Source organism: Cervus canadensis, chromosome 22 (assembly GCF_019320065.1).
Source record: "Cervus canadensis isolate Bull #8, Minnesota chromosome 22, ASM1932006v1, whole genome shotgun sequence".
In the NCBI taxonomy this organism is placed as follows: domain Eukaryota; kingdom Metazoa; phylum Chordata; class Mammalia; order Artiodactyla; family Cervidae; genus Cervus; species Cervus canadensis.
The window spans coordinates 3,301,015-3,322,666 of record NC_057407.1 but is presented as its reverse complement, the minus strand read 5'-3'; the positions used below and the strand labels follow the sequence as shown (position 1 = coordinate 3,322,666).

At 48.0% G+C, this 21,652-nt stretch overlaps 2 protein-coding genes and 1 long non-coding RNA gene across 11 annotated transcripts in view; 1 reads left to right on the top strand and 2 right to left on the bottom strand.

Annotated features, from left to right (window-relative positions):
* Positions 1-8,638, bottom strand: part of NR2C2 (nuclear receptor subfamily 2 group C member 2) — a 108,723-nt gene extending 100,085 nt beyond the window's left edge. Inside the window, exon 1 of one of the 5 annotated variants that reach the window (XR_006264484.1) lies at positions 8,208-8,344. The gene's annotated coding sequence lies outside the window, so the exon portion shown is untranslated. Of the gene's footprint in view, positions 1-7,055; positions 7,341-7,363; positions 7,386-8,207 lie in introns of those variants that run through there. The other 4 variants (XM_043442619.1, XM_043442618.1, XM_043442617.1 and 1 more) reach the window with 4 other exon arrangements.
* An 86-nt stretch (positions 8,639-8,724) lies between these two features.
* Positions 8,725-20,138, top strand: LOC122424618. Its single transcript, XR_006264486.1, has 2 exons — positions 8,725-9,072; positions 19,959-20,138. It is a non-coding gene; the product is annotated as an uncharacterized LOC122424618 (long non-coding RNA).
* FGD5 (FYVE, RhoGEF and PH domain containing 5) overlaps positions 19,998-21,652 on the bottom strand; it is a 130,983-nt gene continuing 129,328 nt past the window's right edge. For all 5 annotated transcript variants that reach the window (XM_043442612.1, XM_043442610.1, XM_043442614.1 and 2 more), the window contains one exon: positions 19,998-21,213. In XM_043442612.1, coding sequence (XP_043298547.1) covers positions 21,177-21,213 — 37 coding nt within the window. In that variant the 3' untranslated portion in view covers positions 19,998-21,176. The remainder of the gene's footprint in view (positions 21,214-21,652) is intronic.

Below are 21,652 nucleotides of genomic sequence, written 5' to 3'. Positions count from 1 at the left end.
GACCTCCGCTCTCAGGATTAGGGTTAGAGCTGTGTGCTAGTGTAGGTCTCCTGTGTCTGGCTTCTGCTGCTCACTGCTGTGATGGCCATGCGCACCTTCAGGCATGTGCAGTATCCCAGCTCACGCCTGTGGCGCTATTCACCTACCCACTCTACAGCTGAGGAGCACTGAGATCGTTTCTAGTTTGGAGCTCTAATGACTGGCGTTCCTCTGAGCACTCCTGCACGGAACGTCCCCAGCTGAAGGCGGTATAACTTATGATTTTCCAACTTTACCATGGTGTGAAAGGGATATGCATTCAGTAGAAACTGCACTTCAATTTTTGAATTTTGAACTGATTTTTGAATTTTGAAGTCTTCTCAGGCTAGCAGTATACAGTCATGATCCTCTCATGATGCCAGGCAGTGGCTACCTCCCAGTCAGTCACATGATCTACTGTTACAATTATTACTGTTACAGTTAAACAATTAAACTGTTACAATTATTCTGTTTCTTACTTTCAATATAGTAGTCAATAAATTACTGAAGATATTCAGTAATCATAAAATAGACTTACATCACATGATTTTGCCCAACTGCAGGCTAATGTCGGTGTTCTGAGCATATTTAAGGTAAACAAGGCTAAGGTTCGATCTCTGGCAGGTTAGGTGTATCAAGCACATTTTTATGTTTACTTTCAACTTATGAATTACCCCATCATAAATCAAGGAAGATCCATATGTACCTTTTGATGCAATGCTATCTTCTCTTCACTTGAAAATTTTCCTACTTTAAAAAACTATCTTTTATCTCTCCCGAAAAGAGACACATTATAAATTCAGGACTTCCCTGACAGCCAATGTTGAGAATCTGCCTGCTGGTGCAGCGGACATGGGTTCGATCCCGAGCATGGGAAGATCCCACATGCTGCGCGGCAACTAAGCCAAGTGCCCCAACTACTGAGCCAGCACTCTAGTGCCTGGTAGCTGCAACTACTGAAGCCTGTGCGCCTACAGCCCGCGCTCCCCAGCAAGAGAAGCTGCTGCAAGGAGAAGGCCACACACCCCAGAGAGTAGCTCCCACCTTGCTGCCATTAGAGGAAGCCCACGCACAGTAACAAAGACTCAGTGCAGCCAAAAATAACAAATTCTTAAAAAGTTTTTTAAGTTTTAAAAAATCTGTATTGTAAAAATAAATAAATAAATAAAATTAAATAAATAAATAAATAAATCTGTGCTGTAAAAGCCTTTGACTGTGTGGATCACAACAAACTGTGGAAAATTAGAGATGGGAATACCAGACCACCTGATCTGCTTCCTGAGAAATCTGTACGCAGGTCAGGAAGCAACTGTTAGAAGTGGACATGGAACAACAGACTGGTTCCAAATAGGGAAAGGGGTACGTCAAGGCTGTATATTATAGAGTACATCATGGGAAACGCTAGGCGGGATAAAGCACAAGCTGGAACCAAGATTGCCGGGAGAAATATCAATAACCTCAGATATGCAGGTACCACCACCCTTACGGCAGAAAGCAAAGAGGAACTAAAGAGCCTCTTGATGAAAGTCAAAGAGGAGAGTGAAAAAGTTGGCTTAAAGCTCAACATTCAGAAAACTAATAAGATCATGGCAACTGGGCCGATCACTTCATGGCATAGATAGATGCGGAAACAATGGAAACAGTGAAAGACTATTTGGCGGGGGGGGGGGGGGGGGCTCCAAAATCACTGCAGATGGTGATTGCAGCCATGAAATTAAGAGACGCTTACTCCTTGGAAGAAAAGTTATGACCAGCCTAGACAGCATATTAAAAAGCAGAGACATTACTTTGCTAACAAAGGTCCATCTAGTCAAAGCTAAGGTTTTTCCTGTAGTCGTGTATGGATATGAGAGTTGGACCATAAAGAAAGCTGAGCACCGAAAATTGATGATTTTGAACTGTGGTGTTGGAGAAGACTCTTGACGAGTCCCTTGGACTGCAAGGAGATCCAACCAGTCCATCCTAAAGGACATCAGTCCTGAGTATTCACTGGAAGGACTGATGTTGAAACTGAAACTCCAATATTTCGGCCACCTGATGTGAAGAGCTGACTCATTGGAAAAGACCCTGAAGCTGGGAAAAATGGAGGGCGGGAGGAGAAGGGGACGAGATGATTGGATGGCATCACTGACTCAATGGACACGAGTTTAAGTAAACTCTGGGAGCTGGTGATGGACAGGGAGGCCTGGCGTGCTGCAGTCCATGAGGTCGCAAAGAGTCAGACGTGACTGAGTGACTAAACTGATAAACATATTCCAATCAGCAATCTTTTCAGCAAAAGACTGACATGCACTTTGAGACACCTGCTTTTAACCTTGGTAAAAGGTTTTTCAGTAATTCTAAGCTTATTCACCTAATCAATCTAATAAAAGGATGCATTATTTCAGAAGCAACGGAGCAGGGGATGAGAGAGGCAATGAGGGCGCTACAAACGACATTTCTGAAATGTTCAGCAAACACTACACAGTCAGATGCACCATATAATAAACACCACCAGTGGAAACGCATCCTGAAGCCCGATGGCATTAACTTCCCGAGAGCCGTCCAATCTCAGCCGGCTATCTTTCTCAGTGGAGACCTACCGGCCACACAGAGGTAGGTAGTTATTGAAGAACATGAAAAAAAAAACGTCAGGGGCCCAGGAAAACCATGCAGCCTCAGATCTGCTCTCTGGCCCACCAGCTTCTCACTTCTCTCTCTGCTCTTTGGATACCACTCACCCCGTTTTCCAAGCCTCAACACCTTCTCTCACATGTTCCGCTAATCCAAGCAGGAGAGAATGATAGCCTCTTCCATAGTTGGCATGAAATTCCTCCCTACTGACTCATTAACAGTTCAAAGAATCTTCAGCATTACTTGTCCATAATATTAGAATAAAAGGTTTCACCTCCTTTTACGGACTTTGTTGTTGTTTAGTCACTCAGTCACATTCAACTCCTTTGCAACCCCATGGACTATAGTCTGCCAGGGTTCTCTGCTCATGGGATTTCCCAGGCAAGAATAAATCTAGTGGATTGCCAATTCCTCCTTCAGGGACTGAACCCACATTGCCTGCCCTGGCAGACGAGTTCTTTACCACTGACAGCCACCAGCGAAGCCCTCCCATTATGGACTTCAAGGCCTCTTATTACAGTGAAGCAGGTAATTTTTATTGTCCCTAAAAATCGCACCTTGCCTCAGGCTGACTGTCATGATTACAGGCTCCTTGGAGCCTGTGGGTAATCAGAAAGATACCTGAGTATCTGAGCCAGTCTCTTCCTTTCCCATCCTAATCCCCTCCCACCCCTCTGCTCCCAGACCCCAGATGCTGGGGTAGAAAGCTGCTCTTTCTGTCCCCTAAGCGTGTCCTATGCCCATGCCCTAATCTGGGCTTTCAAGTCCCCTATCCACTCTCCCATCATCACTGTGGCTATACTAGCTGAGTGTTCCCAGGAGACTTGCCTTTGAGTACAGAGTCCCTGCTGCTTAAACTCAAGCACTCAGGACACCTGAAGAAAGGATGGAAAGCAGGAAGCAGCTGTCCCTCACAAGGGCTATGGGGGGAGAATGGCAGGGTGGGACAGTCACAAAGAGAACCTCAGCCCCCAGGCAGAGTAGGCTGAGGCAAAAGAAACTGCAGCAACAGATAAGGAAGAGCCTATTAAAGATGATAATCATACCTGGAGGAAAAAAGTCTATATTAAGTTCCCCATAACTAGCAACAAAGTGAGAAGAGGAAACTAACCTCTGACAGAGGACTTCTGCAGCAGGTGTGAGGCTAGCCCTGATGAGCCTTAACATGGATCCTTCCCAGGTTTCTCCCATGCAGTACTGATTAACGGGGACTAGCATCTGCTCCACGGATGCTTTGGGACTAAAGGAGCACGTGGCTCAAAAGAAAGAGGACTCAAGGATAAAAATACCCAAGTGAGAGTCCCCAAAATGTGGAGACATTCAGGGAGCGAGACGCACGGGCCAGTGCTCAGGGCCCAGGCTGAAGGGGGGCCGGGTGACAGGCGCGCCTGCCTTGCCCTCTGTGCCACCTGGGAACAAGAGGCCCCTGTTCCTGACCCCGGTCTCAGTGCTGGCTCCCCCGCCTCCCCATCTTACAAGCATGGAATCTCCCCACTTGAAGTTCCAGAGACAGGAGTCACTTGACCCCTTGGAGACAATCGCTAGAACTTCCCAGAAGCCCTCATTAACTGCGGTTATCACAAAGCTTTTCCTCTTTCTGAAAAGCATGTTTATGACAACAAAACTTAAAGGTCACAATAAATGCAACTGCTAAAAGCAATAAATGATATAATACATATATATATATATAAAAAGATATAGATATATTTAGCTTTTCCTCTAAACTATCAGTTCTTTAGCTACCCTAAGGAGTTCAAGGAATCAAAAGTGCTGGATTGAAAAATAATACCAAAAAGTTCGTAAACAGGACAGAAAAGAAACATCCAAAAATAAGTGATTAAATAAAAGGGTGACTCTTTAAAAAACTTTGTAATATTTGCAAAATCTGTATTATATTAAATAAGTCAACAGAAATGTTCCATTTACCAGACTCTTAAGCAGAAGTTTGATATATATCTGACAAATCCGCTTGTAACGTTGGTAAAGCAATTACAAGGTGATTTTCAGTGACTCTATTGCATGATTCATCTTTGAAAAGATAAGTGTTTTAAATTAATGTCTACAGAGACTGAATTCCCAACTCTCTGCAAGCTCACGAAGTCTTCTCCGTCCTCTGATCCTCTGTGATACAGTAAGACCAGCATTTTCTCTTTCAAGAAAATCACACTGGTGCCTTAACCCCCTAGTTAAAGTAAATGGCATGAATATATATGCTGTTTATTAAAGAGTTCCGTTCTCACTAACTTTCATATAGTTTACCTTATGACACAATTATCTATTTCTTGTCTCAAAAAAATAAAAAACCATAAATCAACACATTAGGTGAGTAGAAAAGGATTCCTCTCTGGTTTCCCTCGTGTATTGTGGACTTTCCACGTGGCACAGGGGTGAAGAATCTGTCTGCCAATTCAGGAGACAAGAGATGTGGGTTCAATCCCTGGATAGATAGGGAAGACCCCCTGGAACAGAAAACCACAACCCACCCCAGTATTCCTGCCTGGAAAATCCCACGGACAGAGGAGCCTGGTGGGCTACAGTCCACGGACAGAGGAGCCTGGTGGGCTACAGTCCACGGGGCTGCAAAAAGTTGGACACAACTGACGTATGCACACTGTGTCTGTAGGCAATGCTACACTGAGAAACCACTTCCTAACTCACCAAATACTGTAACAGATATTTATTTTATTGCTGACACTGCTTCTTAACCGCTAAACAAGCCCACATAAAAAGACACCAGTAATGAGCAGCAGCTTAGTTATCAGAGATATCAAAAGTATCAACAATTCAATCACTCAACAAGTAGTCACCAAGCCACTATGCTAAGTGCTGGAAATACAATGATGTGCAAAATTATTCCTGCTCTCATGAGGTAACAGGAAGAGGTATCCATCAAACGATCACATTACAGAGTGTAATTATGCAGTGAGAGAAATGTTATAAAGAAAAAGAACACAGTGTAAAGAAAAAGAAATTGATCTAGACTGGTATGGGGGATCAGAGAGGGACTCCCTAAGAAAGTGAGGCTTATGCTGACATCTGCAGGGCTTTGCTGGGCGTGGGGGGGGTGGGACAGCAAATGAGAATTTTAAGGAAAAGGGAACAGCATCTGAAAGAGCCTGGGGAAAGGTGAGCCACACCTTCAAGGAAGTTGAAAGCAGAAGGGTGTGTTTCATGCACAAGGAGCTTGGAATACAGGGATAAGAAAATGATGAAAAGTCTTAGAAACGTTTGAAAATAGGGAGGAAAAGGACCTCTAGCATTATGTTCTGGTAGGGCTTGAGCACTATAATGCCTGTAAGAGAATTTTATGAATTGTAAAGCACTGCACAATTTTGTCAATTGTATTAGTCCCACTACTTCTCTTTCTAAATTCACTTTTGGCCTGGACACCAGGTGACCAGCTGAAAGCATAAGAGCCAAAATTAGTTCCCCAGAGTTCTAATCCAGAGTTCTGCCCTATAGCACATTGTCTAAAAATTTCACTGTTTGCCTCACTTAACCAGTCCAATGTCTTTTCCAGACAGCGAGTTCATGACAATGATAACTCCAATTGTGAGCATTTTTACCACCCTTTTCTAAGCTCCTTATTTACATTTAACTCATTTAATCCTGAATTCTAGAAGGAAAGTTCTATTCACTGTCCAGATGAAGACACTGAGGCTCAAAAAAGTTAAATAACTTTTATCCAAAGTCACAGGACTAGTAAATACTGGCACTGTTAACCACAACACTAGCTTCTGCCTACAACATCTGTCTGTAGGTGTGTATGTATACAGATATATTGAGGGAAGAGGGACAGAACAGAACGCAGGTGTTTGGAATTACATTCACATACTTGACACCCACTAATGTCTAAATCATCCAGCACCTGGGTAATAGTGGGGCTCAGCAAGTATCTGAGGAATTGAAGGGATGATATAGGATTTTAATGTGGAAGTAAAGTGATTTTCTGATGCTTACCCACCAAGTCATGTATTCAACAACTATGCATTTCATGGCTTTATTTTCCTTGAGTCTCGTTGATTATTCTTCTCCGTTACCTTTATCATATTTCACAGACTTTAGCTCGGAGGTGGAGGGGGGGAACGGATGGAGCAATGAACTAACTGGCCAGCCTCACTGCACACCAAACGCCCTTCCCTCCCGGGGCTCTGCACTGGCCCTTTTCTCTCTCCCATGCTATTCCTCCCTTGGTTTCTTCTATTCAATCACCTTCTCACAGAGGGCCTCCCTGACCACTCAATGACAGTTTTCTCAGGCCTGCAACACACCACCCCCCACCCCCAATTCTAGGAAAGCAGGGGCCTGGTCTACCTGGTTCTCTGAATGTATCCCAGTACCCTGGGCTGAGCGAATACATATTTAACCAACTAATGAAAAGACAATACTCCGGATTCCCCTCTGTTCTCTGAAGCCCTCCATACCCGTAAGCTTTCCACTCCAGGTGGCTCCACACTCCATTTTCAAAAATAACAACACTTCTGCAGGACTCGAGGTTTGCAAAGTAGCCCGGGCTCCATTTTCTGAGTTGAGCACCTCACACGAGCTGACAAGGGAGGTCCGGCCTGGTAAGAACGCCCATCCTCCCATTTTAGGGTCGATGAAATTGAGCCTCAGGAAGGGGATTCGCCCGCAGCCGCGCCGACAACACGGGCAGGAGCCCTAAGAGGTGTCGATTCCACAAAGCCCTATCCCACGAGCCGACGGCCCTGGGTTCAGGATGCTTCATCACCTTTATGACTATTGTTCAGCAGCACTCATTCCAGACGCACTCCAGGCGGAGGACGCGCCCCGGCCTTCGCCGCGTCCTCGCGCGTCCCTCGCGCCCCCGGCCGCGCCCCGCCCCCAGGCCCCACGCCCCGCCCCCAGGCCCCCACGCCGCGCCCGGGTCTCCGCTCCCGCCCCGCCAAGGGCTCCCGCGCAGCGAGGGACCACCCCTGCCAGCAGAGCCCAATCAGCAGAGGCTCAGGGGGCGGGGCCGCGAGTCCCCGGCCCTCCTATCTGGGCGCCAATTGACCCCCTCAGCTGTCACTCAGAAGGTCGCACCCGCACACCCGCCTTCCTCCCTTTCCTCCAACCCTCCCCTTCGGGTGGGGGGAAAAAAAACAGAAACGGCGGTTGGGCCGCGGCGGTCGCCAACGGCGGGCGGGAAGCGGAGGGGAGAGGAGCCAGGGAGCGAGGGAAGGAGGGCTCTGGGGAGGAGCAGGCGATGAAGGAGGAGGAGGGGAGCCCGGCCCAGCCGGAGCCGTCGCCGCCGAGGACAAAATGGCGGCGCTGGCGGAGGGCCAACTGTGAGGCGGGGCCGCCGTGTCCCCCCTCCGCCCCCACCCTCGCGCCGGCCGGGCCGGTCAGGGGGAGCCCGCTCGCCTCGCCGGCCGCGGGCGGGGAGGGGAGGGGAGCGGCCCGGCCCACTATGCAAAGCGGCCGGCGCCACCGCCCCGTGGCAAAGGTAAAAGGGTCGGGTTCAGCCGCCGCCGCCGCCGCGGCGCCTCCATGTCCGCGCGCCAGGCCCGCCCCCTCCGCCGCCGGCCCGAGCCCGCCCCGGCCCTTTTTTTTTTTTCCCCTTCAATTTTTACCTCAGGATTTGGCGCCAAAGCGGCCTCGAAGCAGGTCCCGTGTCTGCGGCGGGTCGGCCCCCGGCGCGGAGGGCAGGACGCGGGGAGGAGGCCGGCTTCCCGGCGTCGGCGTTTGGCGGGAGCCCCCGGGCCGCTTAGGCTCGCGGGGCAGCTGGCGAGAGACGGGACGCCGAGGTGGGAGCTGGACGGCGGGGGCGGGCCCGGAGGCGCCGCCGGGGTCGCGGGGAAGGAGGGGTTTGTTATTGTTTTTGTCAGTGAAAGGTCAGAGTTCGTGACCCCGGTGCCGCCGCCGCCGCCGCCGCCCGCGCGCTGGGAGGAGGAGGGCGAATGTTCTTCTTCCTCTTCCCAGCGCCAGCCTCGCCGCGGTCGCGGGGGGCGGGCGAGCACGCGATTGGCTGAGGCGCGCGCGCGCGCCGGAACGCGCCGGCCGCGCTGCTCCGGCCGGCCCCTCCGCGGCCGCGGCCCGGGCGGCGACTCCGGTGTCCGCTGGGGTCTCCGCCCGGGTTCAGTCGCGCCGCCATACGGCCACCACGGAGGTTAAACGCCGGGGTCATCAGGGCGAGGGGTTGGCTGGTCGTTGTCAGAAACCGGGAACGCCGGCCTCCCGTTATTCGGGGTGGCCCGCCCGCCCCTCCCGGGGGGCCCGCGAGCTCCTCGAGGCCGGGCGGGGGCCGTGTTCTCGCCGTAACGTTCCCCACCCCGGCCTCCGCCGAGCCCAGCCGAAGCCTCTGTACTTGTGGACTGAAGAAGTGATGGCGGCGGAGAGCCCGGAGGGCGGAAGTGGTTGGTTTGTTGGGTGGGCGTTGACCTGTTCGTGCCCTCGGTGCGGATGATCCGAGGATGCACCAGCTTCTGGGAGTATCAGGTAACGTGTTGAAGCCCTGCCAAACCTGTCACTGTCTTTTCTGGAATATATGCCCCAAGTCTTAACGTCCAGAGTCTCCTCGCGGTTTGAAACTGAACAACAGTGCTTCCGTTCAGTTCAGTCGCTCAGTCGTGTCCGACTCTTTGCGACCCTATGGACTGCAGCACGCCAGGCCTCCCTGTCCATCACTAACTCCCGGAGCTTGCTCAAACTCATGTCCATCCAGTCGGTGATGCCATCCAACCTTCTCATCCTCTGCCGTCCGCTTCCCCTGCCTTCAGGCTTTCCAGCATCAGGGTCTTTTCCAATGAGTCAGTTCTTCCCATCAGGTGGCCAAAAGATTGGCGCTTCAGCTTCAGAATCAGTCCTACCAATGAAGTGTAACAATGCTTAAGTGTATATAAACAAACTCCTTGTAGAGTTGCTTACGTATATAAATACAGTTGCTTCTCTTGATCCTATGACTCTTGGGTTGTAGATATTCACTAGATATTTCTCTCAGTGATGGTTTGACTTGCTTTGCATGGTCGGACTGCCGTTTTATTTGGGACGCCCTCAACTGCATAGGCCAGGCTGCTTGATCACCATGCTTTGTAGGCATAAGATCCGCTGGTTGATTTTTTTCCCTGAACTTTTCTTGTTTATTATGAATAAATTCTGACTCCAAGATGGATGATTTAACCGTGTTTTTTTTTTCCAACCAGTAGCCATTTAGCTTTTATCAGTGTGACCTCAACTTTTGAGTATTTTGTCCATAATCTTGTAATGTTTTTATTTGCTAGGAAATGCTTTTACACACCCATTTTCCTTGTTTTCACCTCTCAAGGAAGAGGAAGATGAGAACCAGAAAGGTCAAATGATATGCCTAAGGGAACACAGTATTTTGGTGATAAATCCCTGTAAACATGTACTGCTTTGTAATTGGGTACTTTCCTCCCCCAAATTAGGTTTTCAGTGTTGAATACCGCTTCTGGCTATAGCTTTAAAATACACACATTGAGGTTCTTTGTGTTTTTTGGGGGGGGAGAAGGGGCAAACAAATTACAATTGTACTAGATTTTGAAATGAATACTAAACAATAATTAATGTTTCTGTGATGGCTTATGATTTTCTCCATTTAATACTCACAGTTCTGTGAACAAGGCAGTGTTATTTCATTTTACTGAGGTGAAGGAACTGATGACCAGATAAGTGACCTTTCTGGTGCTACAGGTGCAGAAAATGAAGCCAAAGCTCTGATCTAGTCCTTTTGAACTTTTATGTTGTAAGCCATGCCATATCAGTTTGCTCTGTTTGTAGTAGTAGTCAGTAAATTGCCAGTTAAAACCTTGGTTAATGTTGATATTAAAAGTAATAGCAGGACCTTCCTGGAGGTCCAATGATTAAGCCTTGGCTTTCCAATGCAAGGAAGAGGAGGCCTGGTCCTGGAGCTGAGATCCCACATGCCTTGTGGGCAAAAAAACAGAAGCAATATTGTAACAAATTCAATAAAGACTTAAAAAAACTTTTTTAATAACAAGGCTTCATAATCTTGAGCACTTTTCTGCCTCAGGAAACAGAAGCACATGGACATGCACACGCAGACTGCTGTACAGTATCAGCAGGTAACAGGCCTCTGCAAACAGGTAGGCCCTGCCAGAGTGCCGTTTCTTTTGCTCCACTGTGTGTTGGACAGAAGTTTTTAGTGGTAACTCTTAAGCGACTTTGTACCACTTGATGGATTTTATAACAAAAATACACACATTGTCTTACACTAGGTATACTTTTCTTTATTTGACTATTAATACAAAATATCCACATTTGCATTCACAGTGCTTTGAAAGTTGTTTTATCAGCCTTTAAACTATTCCTGATTGGGGAGTGCACTTCAGAACTGCCAGGCGCATGCTGGGTCTGAAAACTCTGGGTGGGGCCTGGCAACAGCATGTCTACTGGGCACCCCATATCATTCTGATGCATGCCACAGGCTCAAATCACTGATCGAATTCCAAAAACATGTGGCAAAAAGAAAACTTTTTGTTCAAGAATTTTTTTTAACTTCTTGACTATGCCTGAAGACTACTCATTCACAGAACCATTGGGAATGATCTATCTGGTAGTACCCAGCACTTCTATGTTCATTTCCTCAGCATCTACCCACACTGAGCCTGTACTGAAATGTGCCTTGTACTTATCTCAGCCCTTAACACAGTACCTAGAACAGAGTGGGTATGAAGTGGGTACCCACTTCATAGTGAATGCTTTTCCCAGCAGCAGTGTATGATGAATAGTGTTGGTATTATCTTGTTTTTACGGATGAACTCAGTGAAAACATGGTTTAGTTAGACTTCCTGGAGCTGGCCTGTGAGCCTGAGGCTTCTAGCTCCCTACACAGAGCCTGTGAATGAGATAGAGGTATTCACTCTCCTTGGCCTCTGTGGTCCTCTGGACAGGTCTTTTTTCCCACAACACCCAACACTTAAAAACAGGTCTGTTCTGCAATCATTAACTGAGAGCAGGAAGTAGATAATGCAGTTTTCACTTTATACCTGAGTAGATGTTTTTTGCCATCCAAGCTTATCTGTGTTTAAATGACAAATGTTAACGAAAATCAAGTTTTAAACAATAGTTGTAGATGTGCTAAATTTTTCAAATTACTGTTATCAAGTAGAGTTTCTTTTTACCTAAAAGGTGTGGCTTTTGTGATAGCGTAAATAATGGTTTTTCCTTTTTATTTTCATAGACTAGGAAGACTTAATAATTACCTTCATAAGTACTTATGTACATCTTTGTATCATTTTTATGTAATAGCTTATTATTAGTATTTGTGACACTTCTGTCATTTATATAATGATGACACATTTATAAAATAAACTTTTAAACCTAATATAATTGTTACTAGCCTTTTTTTAAAAAAATAACTTGGAATCTGAATAGATGTAATCACTGAATACCAGATTGCACATTCCTTATACTTACACATTATCCTGTTTAATCTTTATAATAACCCCGTGAAGTAGATGGTATTATCTTTTTTTTTTTTTTTTTTTTTTTAAACAACTGAAGAGACAGAAAACCTTTTAACAGAGGGAGAATAACATCTGCAAAGTCACCTGGCTGGCATGTGCTGGGACATTTATCATAGTGATTTCTGCTAAGTTTTATATGTGTGTGTGTGTGTATACACACATGTTTTTTTGTTTTTTTTTGTTTTTGCTCATGCTGCCCAGCTTGAGGGATCTTAGTTTCCAAACCAGGATTGAGCCCATGCGCTGGGCAGTGAAAGCCTAACCACTGGGAATGGTAGGACCGCTAGGGAATTCCTTCTGCTTAATCTCTTCTCTCCTTGAGGACTTAGAAAAGGAAAAAACCTTTCTCTTCTACCCACCTGTGTAATTTTGTCACAGTCAAGCTCTGTCATGGTAGAAGGTTACTTGGGGAAGTCTCAGCTTCTGTATCAGTGACCCTTGTTCTTCCCAGGTAGAGAAAGCCCAGTGCTGCGGTGGATGGATGGTTCTGGAACACAGGAACACTGCAAGAGTGGGTCCCAGACCCCTCCGGAATGGCTTTTACTGAGTCATGACTAAGGGGTTTTGTTGTTTCTGTTTGGGTTTTGGCCATGCTGAGCAGCATGCAGGATATTAAATCCCTGGTCAGGGAAGTGCCAACTCTGGTTTCTGCCCCCCAGCTCCCATGCCTTAATAAGTTTTACTTGGTTCACATTATCTTGAAAACAAGGGAAAATCAGATTATCTTCTCAGAATAGGGCACCTGCTGGGATTTCCCTGGTGGTCCAGTGATTAAGACTCCATGCTTCATTATCAGAGGGCACAGGTTCAATCCCTGGACGGGGAACTAAGATCCTGCATCCCACAAGGCATGGCAAATAAAGTGAAGTGAGTGAAGTCGCTCAGTCGTGTCCAACTCTTTGCAACCCCATGGACTGTAGCCTACCAGGCTCCTCTGTCCAAGGAATTTTCCAGGCAAGAATACTGGAGTGGGTTGCCATTTCCTTCTCCAGGTGATCTTCCCAACCCAGGGATTGAACCCAGGTCTCCTGCATTGTAGGAAGGCGCTTTTACCATCTGAGCCACCATCCACCTGCCCTTGGTCCCCTGTTTTCAGAATATGCTTGGGAGCATGTTGTGTTTTTAAATGTCATCTAATTGGGCCTCTTTTGAGTCGTGAGGCCTGGAGTTCTTTACTAATCCAGCACCACCTCAAGAGCTAAGCCACTTGGGGCTGCCAGCTGTCTAAAATAGCATTCCTTGAGTTTCCTAAGAGATGAGTTCCACCCCAAAATCTGTTCACTATAGCCCAGGAAATGCACCTCAAAGCAGATTCCTTGGAAAAGCCTCTCCCTTAAGTGCTTTGCTTTGGACCCCGCCCTCAGCCTTGGGGAGAGAGGGGGACGCTGCTAGAGGCCTCCGGCTTCCAGGGAGCTTTGGGTGTGTGGTCAAGACTGAGGGTCTAAACAACACAAATCCCCTTGGTTTTACCCTCACACTTGGCCCCTCCTCCTCTGGTCCCAAGTTTAGGTCTCATCTCTGTCTTAACTGCTGTGGTCTCCTAGCCTTCCTAACTAGTCCAAGTAGCTTCCCTCCATATCCATTCATTCATCCACCCTTCCTTGCTCCGATTGTGCTGCTGCTGAAACAGCCACTCCTAGCCCTCTTCTGTTTAAGAAGTTCTCTTAATGGTTCTGCATTGCTTAGGGCTGAAGGGAAAACTCAGATGCCTAAGGTGAGGACCTTGAGTGGGGGTAGGAGTCTAGCAGGCAGTCTAAGGGAGGTTCAGAAACACACAAACACCATTCGCATGTTAAATGGTGTTAGTGACCCCTGGCGAGCTCACCACCCACTTAAAGGGTAGAGCCCCTCATCAGTACCTGGAATGCGGCCCAGAGACACCGCATCTCAGATTTCTCAAGAGAAGCCAGGAATCCAGACGTGTAAATGTGAAATTTCTTACCTTTAACATACTGCAGTTTGCAACTGGTTTCTAAACTCTGCAGGCCAAGCAAGCAGCATCTCTTAAGCATGGTTCTGGGCCTCAGAACTAGTTTGGGACCTTTGAGTAAACAGATAAAATCCAAACTCCTGAGCCAGGGCGATTGAAAGTCCTTCCCGGGGTCCTTTCTGCCACCTTCTGATAGCAGTGGTGGTCTTCCGACAAAAACACTGTGGAACTCAGAATTGTGATTCTATTGAGCATAGTTTGCATGTCAAGGAAAGGAACTTGGCAGGCAGAAAAAGAGCCCCTCGTTTAGAAGTTGAACCCAAAGTGTGTGTGTGTGTGTGTGTGTGTGATGCAGATGGGATGCTGTTCCTCTTCTAGTACTTATATTTTGAATAAACTTCCTGTCTCCTGCCAGGGCAGGAGGAGAGCAGTCACTTGTCTGTACAGCGTGGGGTCAGGGGATGAGGGTCTCAGGGTTCCTCATAGACACTCAATTGGCGCTCCTGTCTTTACTCCCTTCGTGGCCTTCCCAGACCCTGTGCCTCTGGCTTCCGAGCCTGTTCCAGAAGCAGAGGCTGATATGTCTGGCTGGCATCTCTCCCTGGGGGTACCTTTAGTGTTCGAATTCTGTGCCAAGGTAGCCGTCACTGTCCCCACATGTTGTATCTTCCAAAAATGAGTTTCCACACCCTGTGCCTCCTGGATTTTCTCTGTCCTTCAGGTTATATCTTTTTATTCGTTTACAGTCCTTTCAGTAGGTTTTGGGAGGGAGCCAAGAAATGCATGTTTCCTGGTTATCTAGCTTCTTCTTGAGGCTCCAGGTTTCAACATGAAATTTGATTTGTTCAAAGACATTTCAGAAATGACAGGTAAATCAGCATTTCTTTGTGCTAGGAAAGTCAATATTTAAGAGTGGATCAGAGTTTCAATCGGCAAAGTCAGTTTCAAAAAAAACAAAGAATTTTTGTAGATTTGCCATGAATTTCATACATTTTCCTCTTTGCAGTATTTTGAAGCGTTCAGAAAAAACCAAGTGTCACTACTTTTGAATATGTGATTTTAATTCTTCTGTTTTGGTTTAATTTGCCTAATTTGTCTAATTGCAACTTTGTGCTCTTTATTTTTCCCCCCTTACCTGATACTCTTAAGCCAGTGGTTCAGAATTTTTTTTGACCATGATCTATTAAGTATAAATATAGTTTACATCAACAAGCAGCACATCATATATAGTATGTGTGCGTGTGTGCTTAGTCGCTTCAGTCATGTCTGACTCTCTGCAACCCTGTAGAACGTGAACCCGCCAGGCTCCTCTGTCCGTAGGATTCTCCAGCCAAGACTACTGTAGCGGGCTGCTGTGCCCTCCTCCAGGGGATCTTCCCAACTCAAGGACTGAACCCTGTCTCTTACATCTTTTGTATTGGCAGGTGGGTTCTTTACCACTAGCAGCACCTGAGAAGCCAGATATGTACATAGTATATATGTACATATATATATATGTACATATACATATAGTACATGTACATACATATACTATATACATATAGTACATAATCATATATACATATGATTAAAACAAAAATGTCATGAATCTGGTCCCTGGTGATGATGGACTATCCTGCTGCCTTCTACTTTGCTCTCGGTTGTGTGAGGCAGGGTGGGGTCCTGGTTGTGATCCATGACACTGATTTGTAATTCACTCTCAGAGTTTGAAAAACAAGGAAAAAGAAACTTCATTTATGGTGCTTTTTCCCCCCTTTCTTTTTTGCTTTGCGCTTTCTGGATACAGATTTTCTCTTGCCCAAGCTTCTCTTTCGCTCCCCACACTGTTACAACATCACCCTCGAAAGGTGATCAGCACAGAGAAGAGACCTGTCACTCTGCTCTGCCAACACAGAACGCCCTTTCCTGTAAGTCATCATCAATCACCTGTCCACAGGAGAGACCCCGGCCACATAGACAGCGTGTCTGCAAAATCGCTCCATGACCACCAGGAGGCTGTGAGGGTGGGCACAGGGCCTTAAGCTTCTCCTGAGAGTTCTGTGGGAGGGGATGTTAACGTGCCAGGCACTGGCTCCACAGTCCCGGGTCTGAGCTGGCTTCCCCTCCGATGTCCACCGCCTCAGCTGTGTATTCCTCCTGAGATCGTCTAGCACACTGTTGCATCCTGAAAGGTGCCGTGAGGTCCCGTCATGGTACCAGTGACAGCCGTCATTGCTAACACGTCATTCCAGATGCCCTTGGGTCTCCTCTTTGTCTCAGAATCTGACTATCCACTGCCAATTCCAAGTTTGGCCACAACCTGGGGTCACTGCCCACAGACCAAGCTTTGACTCTGAACACCTTCGCAGACCCTCCCAAGCCCAGATCGCCAGCCTGCACATCCACAGTGTCCCGAGGGCACTTGCAGACCTAGAGAAGGGAACCCCAGAGGAGAAGGGTGAGCCACGGGAGGAGCCCAAGGCCACACAGACAAGGCGGGGATGAACTCCACTTCACGCTGGCCGTCTCAGGCCACAGAACCCACACAGCTGTCCCCCGGGCTGGCCCCGCCTCCAGTGTTACCCGCCGCGCCCCAAGGGGGGCAGCCTTGGTAAGGGGGCCCAGGCTCTGTTGGCAGCATGTTGTACACAGTGGTCACCCCGACAGCACTGCTCTGGCTTCACACGACTGACTGACCGGCCCCCGGCTGTGCCCCGCTTGGTTTCGTTTCTGGAAATAACCCCGTCCCTTGGGGACATGGCCCCCCAGGACACAGAGGTGTTCTCTCTCCCTAGGAACTGGAGTGGCAAGGGTGTGATGGCTTCCACCCCAAAATAAGACCTGTCCATTCTTACAGGACATGTGTTAACTGCAACCTTCGGGCATGACTTCACCAGAGGATAGAAATTCACAAAGGGTTCAAGAATAGCAAGTAACTGATCGATTTTTAGGTTACTATTATTTATAAATATATCTTAGAAATTCTAATCTATTCCATTATGTGAGAAACATGTGGTGAATCCCCAGGATCACTTGCCTTAAAAATCCTTCATATGTGAGTGTTCCCCCTAACATGTCAACTGAATCACACTAGAAGCATGAAATGTTAAAACTTTTTAAAGCGTGTGTACTTTGGATTTAAAATATTAAGTTGGATTTTAAATACCCCAGCTTAAGTTGAAGCAAACCTTGTGCATGATAGCAGAAAAACAGAACTGTATTCATCGTTGCAGTTAGAATACTGAAATAACACTGGGTTACGTACATGGTTGGATAAAGAAATGCACCTTGTGTGTGTTATGACTTTGGGGAAAAGGTCCTACTGACTGGCCCACAGCAGTCAGAGTTTTCTTTTGATTTTAGGAGGGACTTCACATTGCAAGTCTGAGAAAATATTAATAACTCAGAGTATCAGCTCACACACGTTGAACAGAGACACTATAGGGGAGCAGTATAGGGTTCCCGATCTCGAGTGTGTGACTCCGGGCTAGTGACACAAGGTTTCTATTCCCAGTTTCCTCATCTGCAGAATGGAGATAATAAGAAGAACTCATCTCAACACATCCTTGGGACAAATAAATGGAGGAGCGGGGTTAAGGTGCTTAGAGTCCTTCATGCTGAGATGCTTGCTATTTATTATTTGTTGTTAATAATCACACAAAGGTCTCCTAGGAGCTTGTGAGAGGTCAGTGCTGTTGGCTGCTGATTTAGTAATTGATTAGGGGCTTAAAATACCAGTAACATCAAACCAGCCTCCCCAAAGTCACTTAAAGTAATATATTCAGCAATATATGTAACAGATGCCCCAATAACACTTACGTAAGTTAGTCTCCCACAAAACATACCCCAAATTCACAGCCTCTTGGGAACCAGCGTTGGAATCAAGCTGACAACGGACGGTAGGTCAGAGAAACCCGAAGAATCTGGAGCTTGGGAGACACTGTCCAGCCCTGAACCCACCCTTTTTTCCCACCTCCTCTCATTGAGCGGATCTCCTAGGTGTCTAATGCAGCATGAAGCTGGTTTCCTTTTCCTTGCTGTTGAAAAACAGACATCTTAGTGTGGGCACAGTTGTCCCCTCAACTGACAGTTAACACGTGGAAGCAAGGAAGCCTCCCTGCTCACAGAGGCCGCATACCCCAGGCTGAAGCCATGAATGGAAGAATCTTCCAGAATGTTGTTGACTTTGTCCCAAGGCAGAGAGAAAGCTGGGCTCCATCTGCTCCCACCACTCCCAGCCCAGGTGGCCTCGTCCTCATTTACGGCCTCAGTGTTCAGCGATGCCATTCCCACTATGAATCAAATGAGAGGCTGGACTAGACGGAGAAAGCACTCTGACCCGCACACCTCAGCCCCAGCGCATGGTGCACACCCCGACACCCCCTGGGCGTCACCCCCACACCTCCCCAGCCCGGGCTGTGTCCAGGGGAGTCTGTCAGCCTGAGCAGAACAACTCAGAGCGGATTCCTGACACCCAGAAACTTCATTATGGGGGCCCAGGACCTCAATCACCATCCTGGACGCTCCCATGTGCCCATGTGCGCCGCTTCAGTGATGACAATCACACTTCTTCCTGCTGACGAGGTCCCGTCCAGGCTGGAGAGACACACCCAGTCTCAGGAAAGCTGTGAAACCACCGCAGTTAAAGGGAGTGCTACCTGCTCTCCAGGGCCGGGGCCTGCGGTCCGCTTTGACAAACAGCCGGTGTGCGCTGAGCGCTCTGGGGGGCCGGGAGGGTCTCCAGGTGACAGGTGGAGGCCCCGGGACTCCGGGCCGCTGGTTTCTGGGTCACGGCACTGCCTCCTCCCTAGAAACGCACTCTGCTGGGGACATGCAGGAGGGGCTGCCCGCGCCCCCGGAGGGCAGGCGGAGAAGCAGTAAATTGTGGGGCCGTGGGCGGCTGCTCCTGCAACCTCCGGGCCCAGGAGAAAAAGTGCCGTCAGCCAGGGGGGCGGCTTCCTCTGAGCTACTCCGGGCTCACCCAGTGGGCAGACAGTGACACAAACATGTGAGGCAAGTCGGACAGAGAGGGTGGCGGGTGAGGGACAACGAGCAAAGTGGGCCAGAAGAGATCGGATGAAATGAGTCTTCCGAGAACCAGGGGGCGCACAGGTGAAAACAAGGCCCAGGGAACCAGGCAGGTCGTGGCCCCCCCACGCAGGAACTGTGGAAGACCTCTGCGGCTCCCTCCTCTTACGAGACCCATCTGATGTGTTCTATCTACAACCCGGGTTGCCATCAGGGGCAACGATTCACCGAGAAGAAAAAGCCCCGTCACAGCTCCTTTACAGAGTACCAGAAATAGGATGTTACTCGGGGAAAGAAACCTTCACGGCACTTCCGGACACACAATTCTACCTGGAGCTCAGAAACTGACAACGGGGCCACAGCACAGGCAGGCTGGGGAATGCCCGCTTCCTCTTGCTGAAGTCTTGCTGCACTTAAAAAATATATATATATTAATTAAATTAAATATAAATTAAATTAAAAATTAATTAAAATTTTAAAAATGCTTTATTTGGCTGCACTAGGCCTTAGCTGTACAGGCAGGACCTTAGAGCTTTGTTGCAGCCTGCAGGTGTGGCATTCAAACCCTTAGCTGCAACATATGGGATCTGGTTCCCTGACCTGGGATTGAACCCAGGCCCCTGGATTGAAAGCGTGGAGCCTTAGCCACTGGACCACCAAGGAAGTCCCTTGCTGTGCTTTTTAAAGGCTCAGAGTCTAGAAGGCCCATCTCAATAGGTCTGATGATGAAAATGATTCCATGGGAGTTAAGTCCTCAAAAATTAACAAGAAGACCTCTCTTATCACTTAGTCTGGGTCCTCAAAATGTTTAACCAAACATTTTTTAAAGAAGAACTGCAAACTAGAAAAAAACAAAATTCCCCTGAAAATATTTAATGTAAGTTAATTCCTAGAGATGGTGCTTTTTATAAAATGTTCAGCAACTGCCTTTTTTTTTTTAGGGAACAGGGCAACAGGAAGGTGGGGACAAGACATCAAAAAACGATAGGATTGCTTTTTATTTCGATGACAGTAACAAGGAGGCCCCCCGCCACTCTGCTTTATGTAAAAACACGTCCAGCATCGTGAGCAGTCATCAGCGGGAAGGGACCAAGCCCCAGGCGCCCACAGGGCATCTCAAGCCACAATTCTAGGCCTCCCTCAACTGTGTCCAGAGCCACTGGCCAACACCACGAATTCACCTTCCCATCGCATCTTGTCTTCTCTCCTTCCCTCTCTTTCAAGGCTTCAGGAATACAGCAGAAGGATCACAATGTCGAAAACAAGGACAGTTCTCACAAGCATATTGCTGTCGGCCTGTGCGGGGTAAACTCAGGAAGGCACGCAATAAATTAAAGCAGACCCCATCTCTCGGGAGGGTCTGTGGTGACCTCCAGGGTGGGGGCCGGGTCTGCCAGCAGCCAAGTTTCCAGCACTGGTGAGGTGTCAGGACCGCTATAGGGAGGAGGCAGTTTCCTCCTTTAGGAAGCTGCGGTGGTCTGCAGGGTGAATGGTCGCTTGGAGGAGACAGCCCTCCGCTTCTGCTCCCAGGGTTTCCTGGCCCTGAGCCCTCCGAGGCCAGGGGGACCCTCCTGGCGTTACCTTTTGGTCCACCACAGCCAGTGCTGGTGGCAAATTAGTCCACAGGACTCCATCTACCACTGACTTACGGAAGTCCCTTGGGGGAAAAAAAAAATCAAACCGGAGGTTGCTGCTCAGGAAAACAATAAAGTGCTTTTTGATGACAGTAGCTGTTATCTACTGGTTGTTTTTCATTTCACCTGAGGCACCGACATCAACGACATGAAAGGCGATCATGTTTACCAGGAGTGAAAAAAAAAACTGTAAAAGCTTGTTTCCACTAAGAAGCCTGCAGTTCTACAACGTACTTCTCTACTGGTTTCCACGTCCTCATGGTACTAAATTTTAACGCACTACTGGAAAGGGAAATAGTTTACGCTGGAGTGGGGAGGGTGGACAACACGAAGACAGAAAAGGTCCATAAATATCCCTTAAGGGGTCCACTTGTGAAGGTGTGAAAGAGGGGGTGACAGCCAAAAAGGCCAGGCCCCGTGCTGAACCCAGATGTGTGTCTGGACGGGTGGAGACACGGATTGGCTTCTGGAAGGGTCCACATATCAACCTAAGAGTGTCCTCTGAGTCCACATGCTAGGTAACTGCTATAACACACTTGCGTCTTCCATGGCCTCGATCCACCTGCAACACACAAGAGGGGAGACACTCGGAGTGGAGGTTCTGCCTGGAACTCTGGTCATGGAACCCAAGAGTGATGAGACAATACTATCATTAATCCAAGGTGAGCGACCAGGTCCTACTCTGCTTGTTTCCCTCGCATTTAGCAAAAGGCCGGGAGTGCGGTGCACAGCTGCTGAATCAGTGCACCCCTGTGTGGATGAGTCATAATACAGGCAGCCCCCGCTTTCTCATGCTTTGCTTTCCTGTGCTCAGAGACACTGCCTTTTCTCTAAATTGGAAGGTTTGTGCAAACCCTGTGTCCAGCAAGTCTAGCAAGCAGCACCCTTTCCCAACAGTATTTGCTCACTTTGTGTGTCTGCGTCACATTTTGGCAGTTCTCACCGTATTTCAGACTTCTCCATCGTTAGTCGATTTGTTGTGGTGATCTGTGACCAGTGGT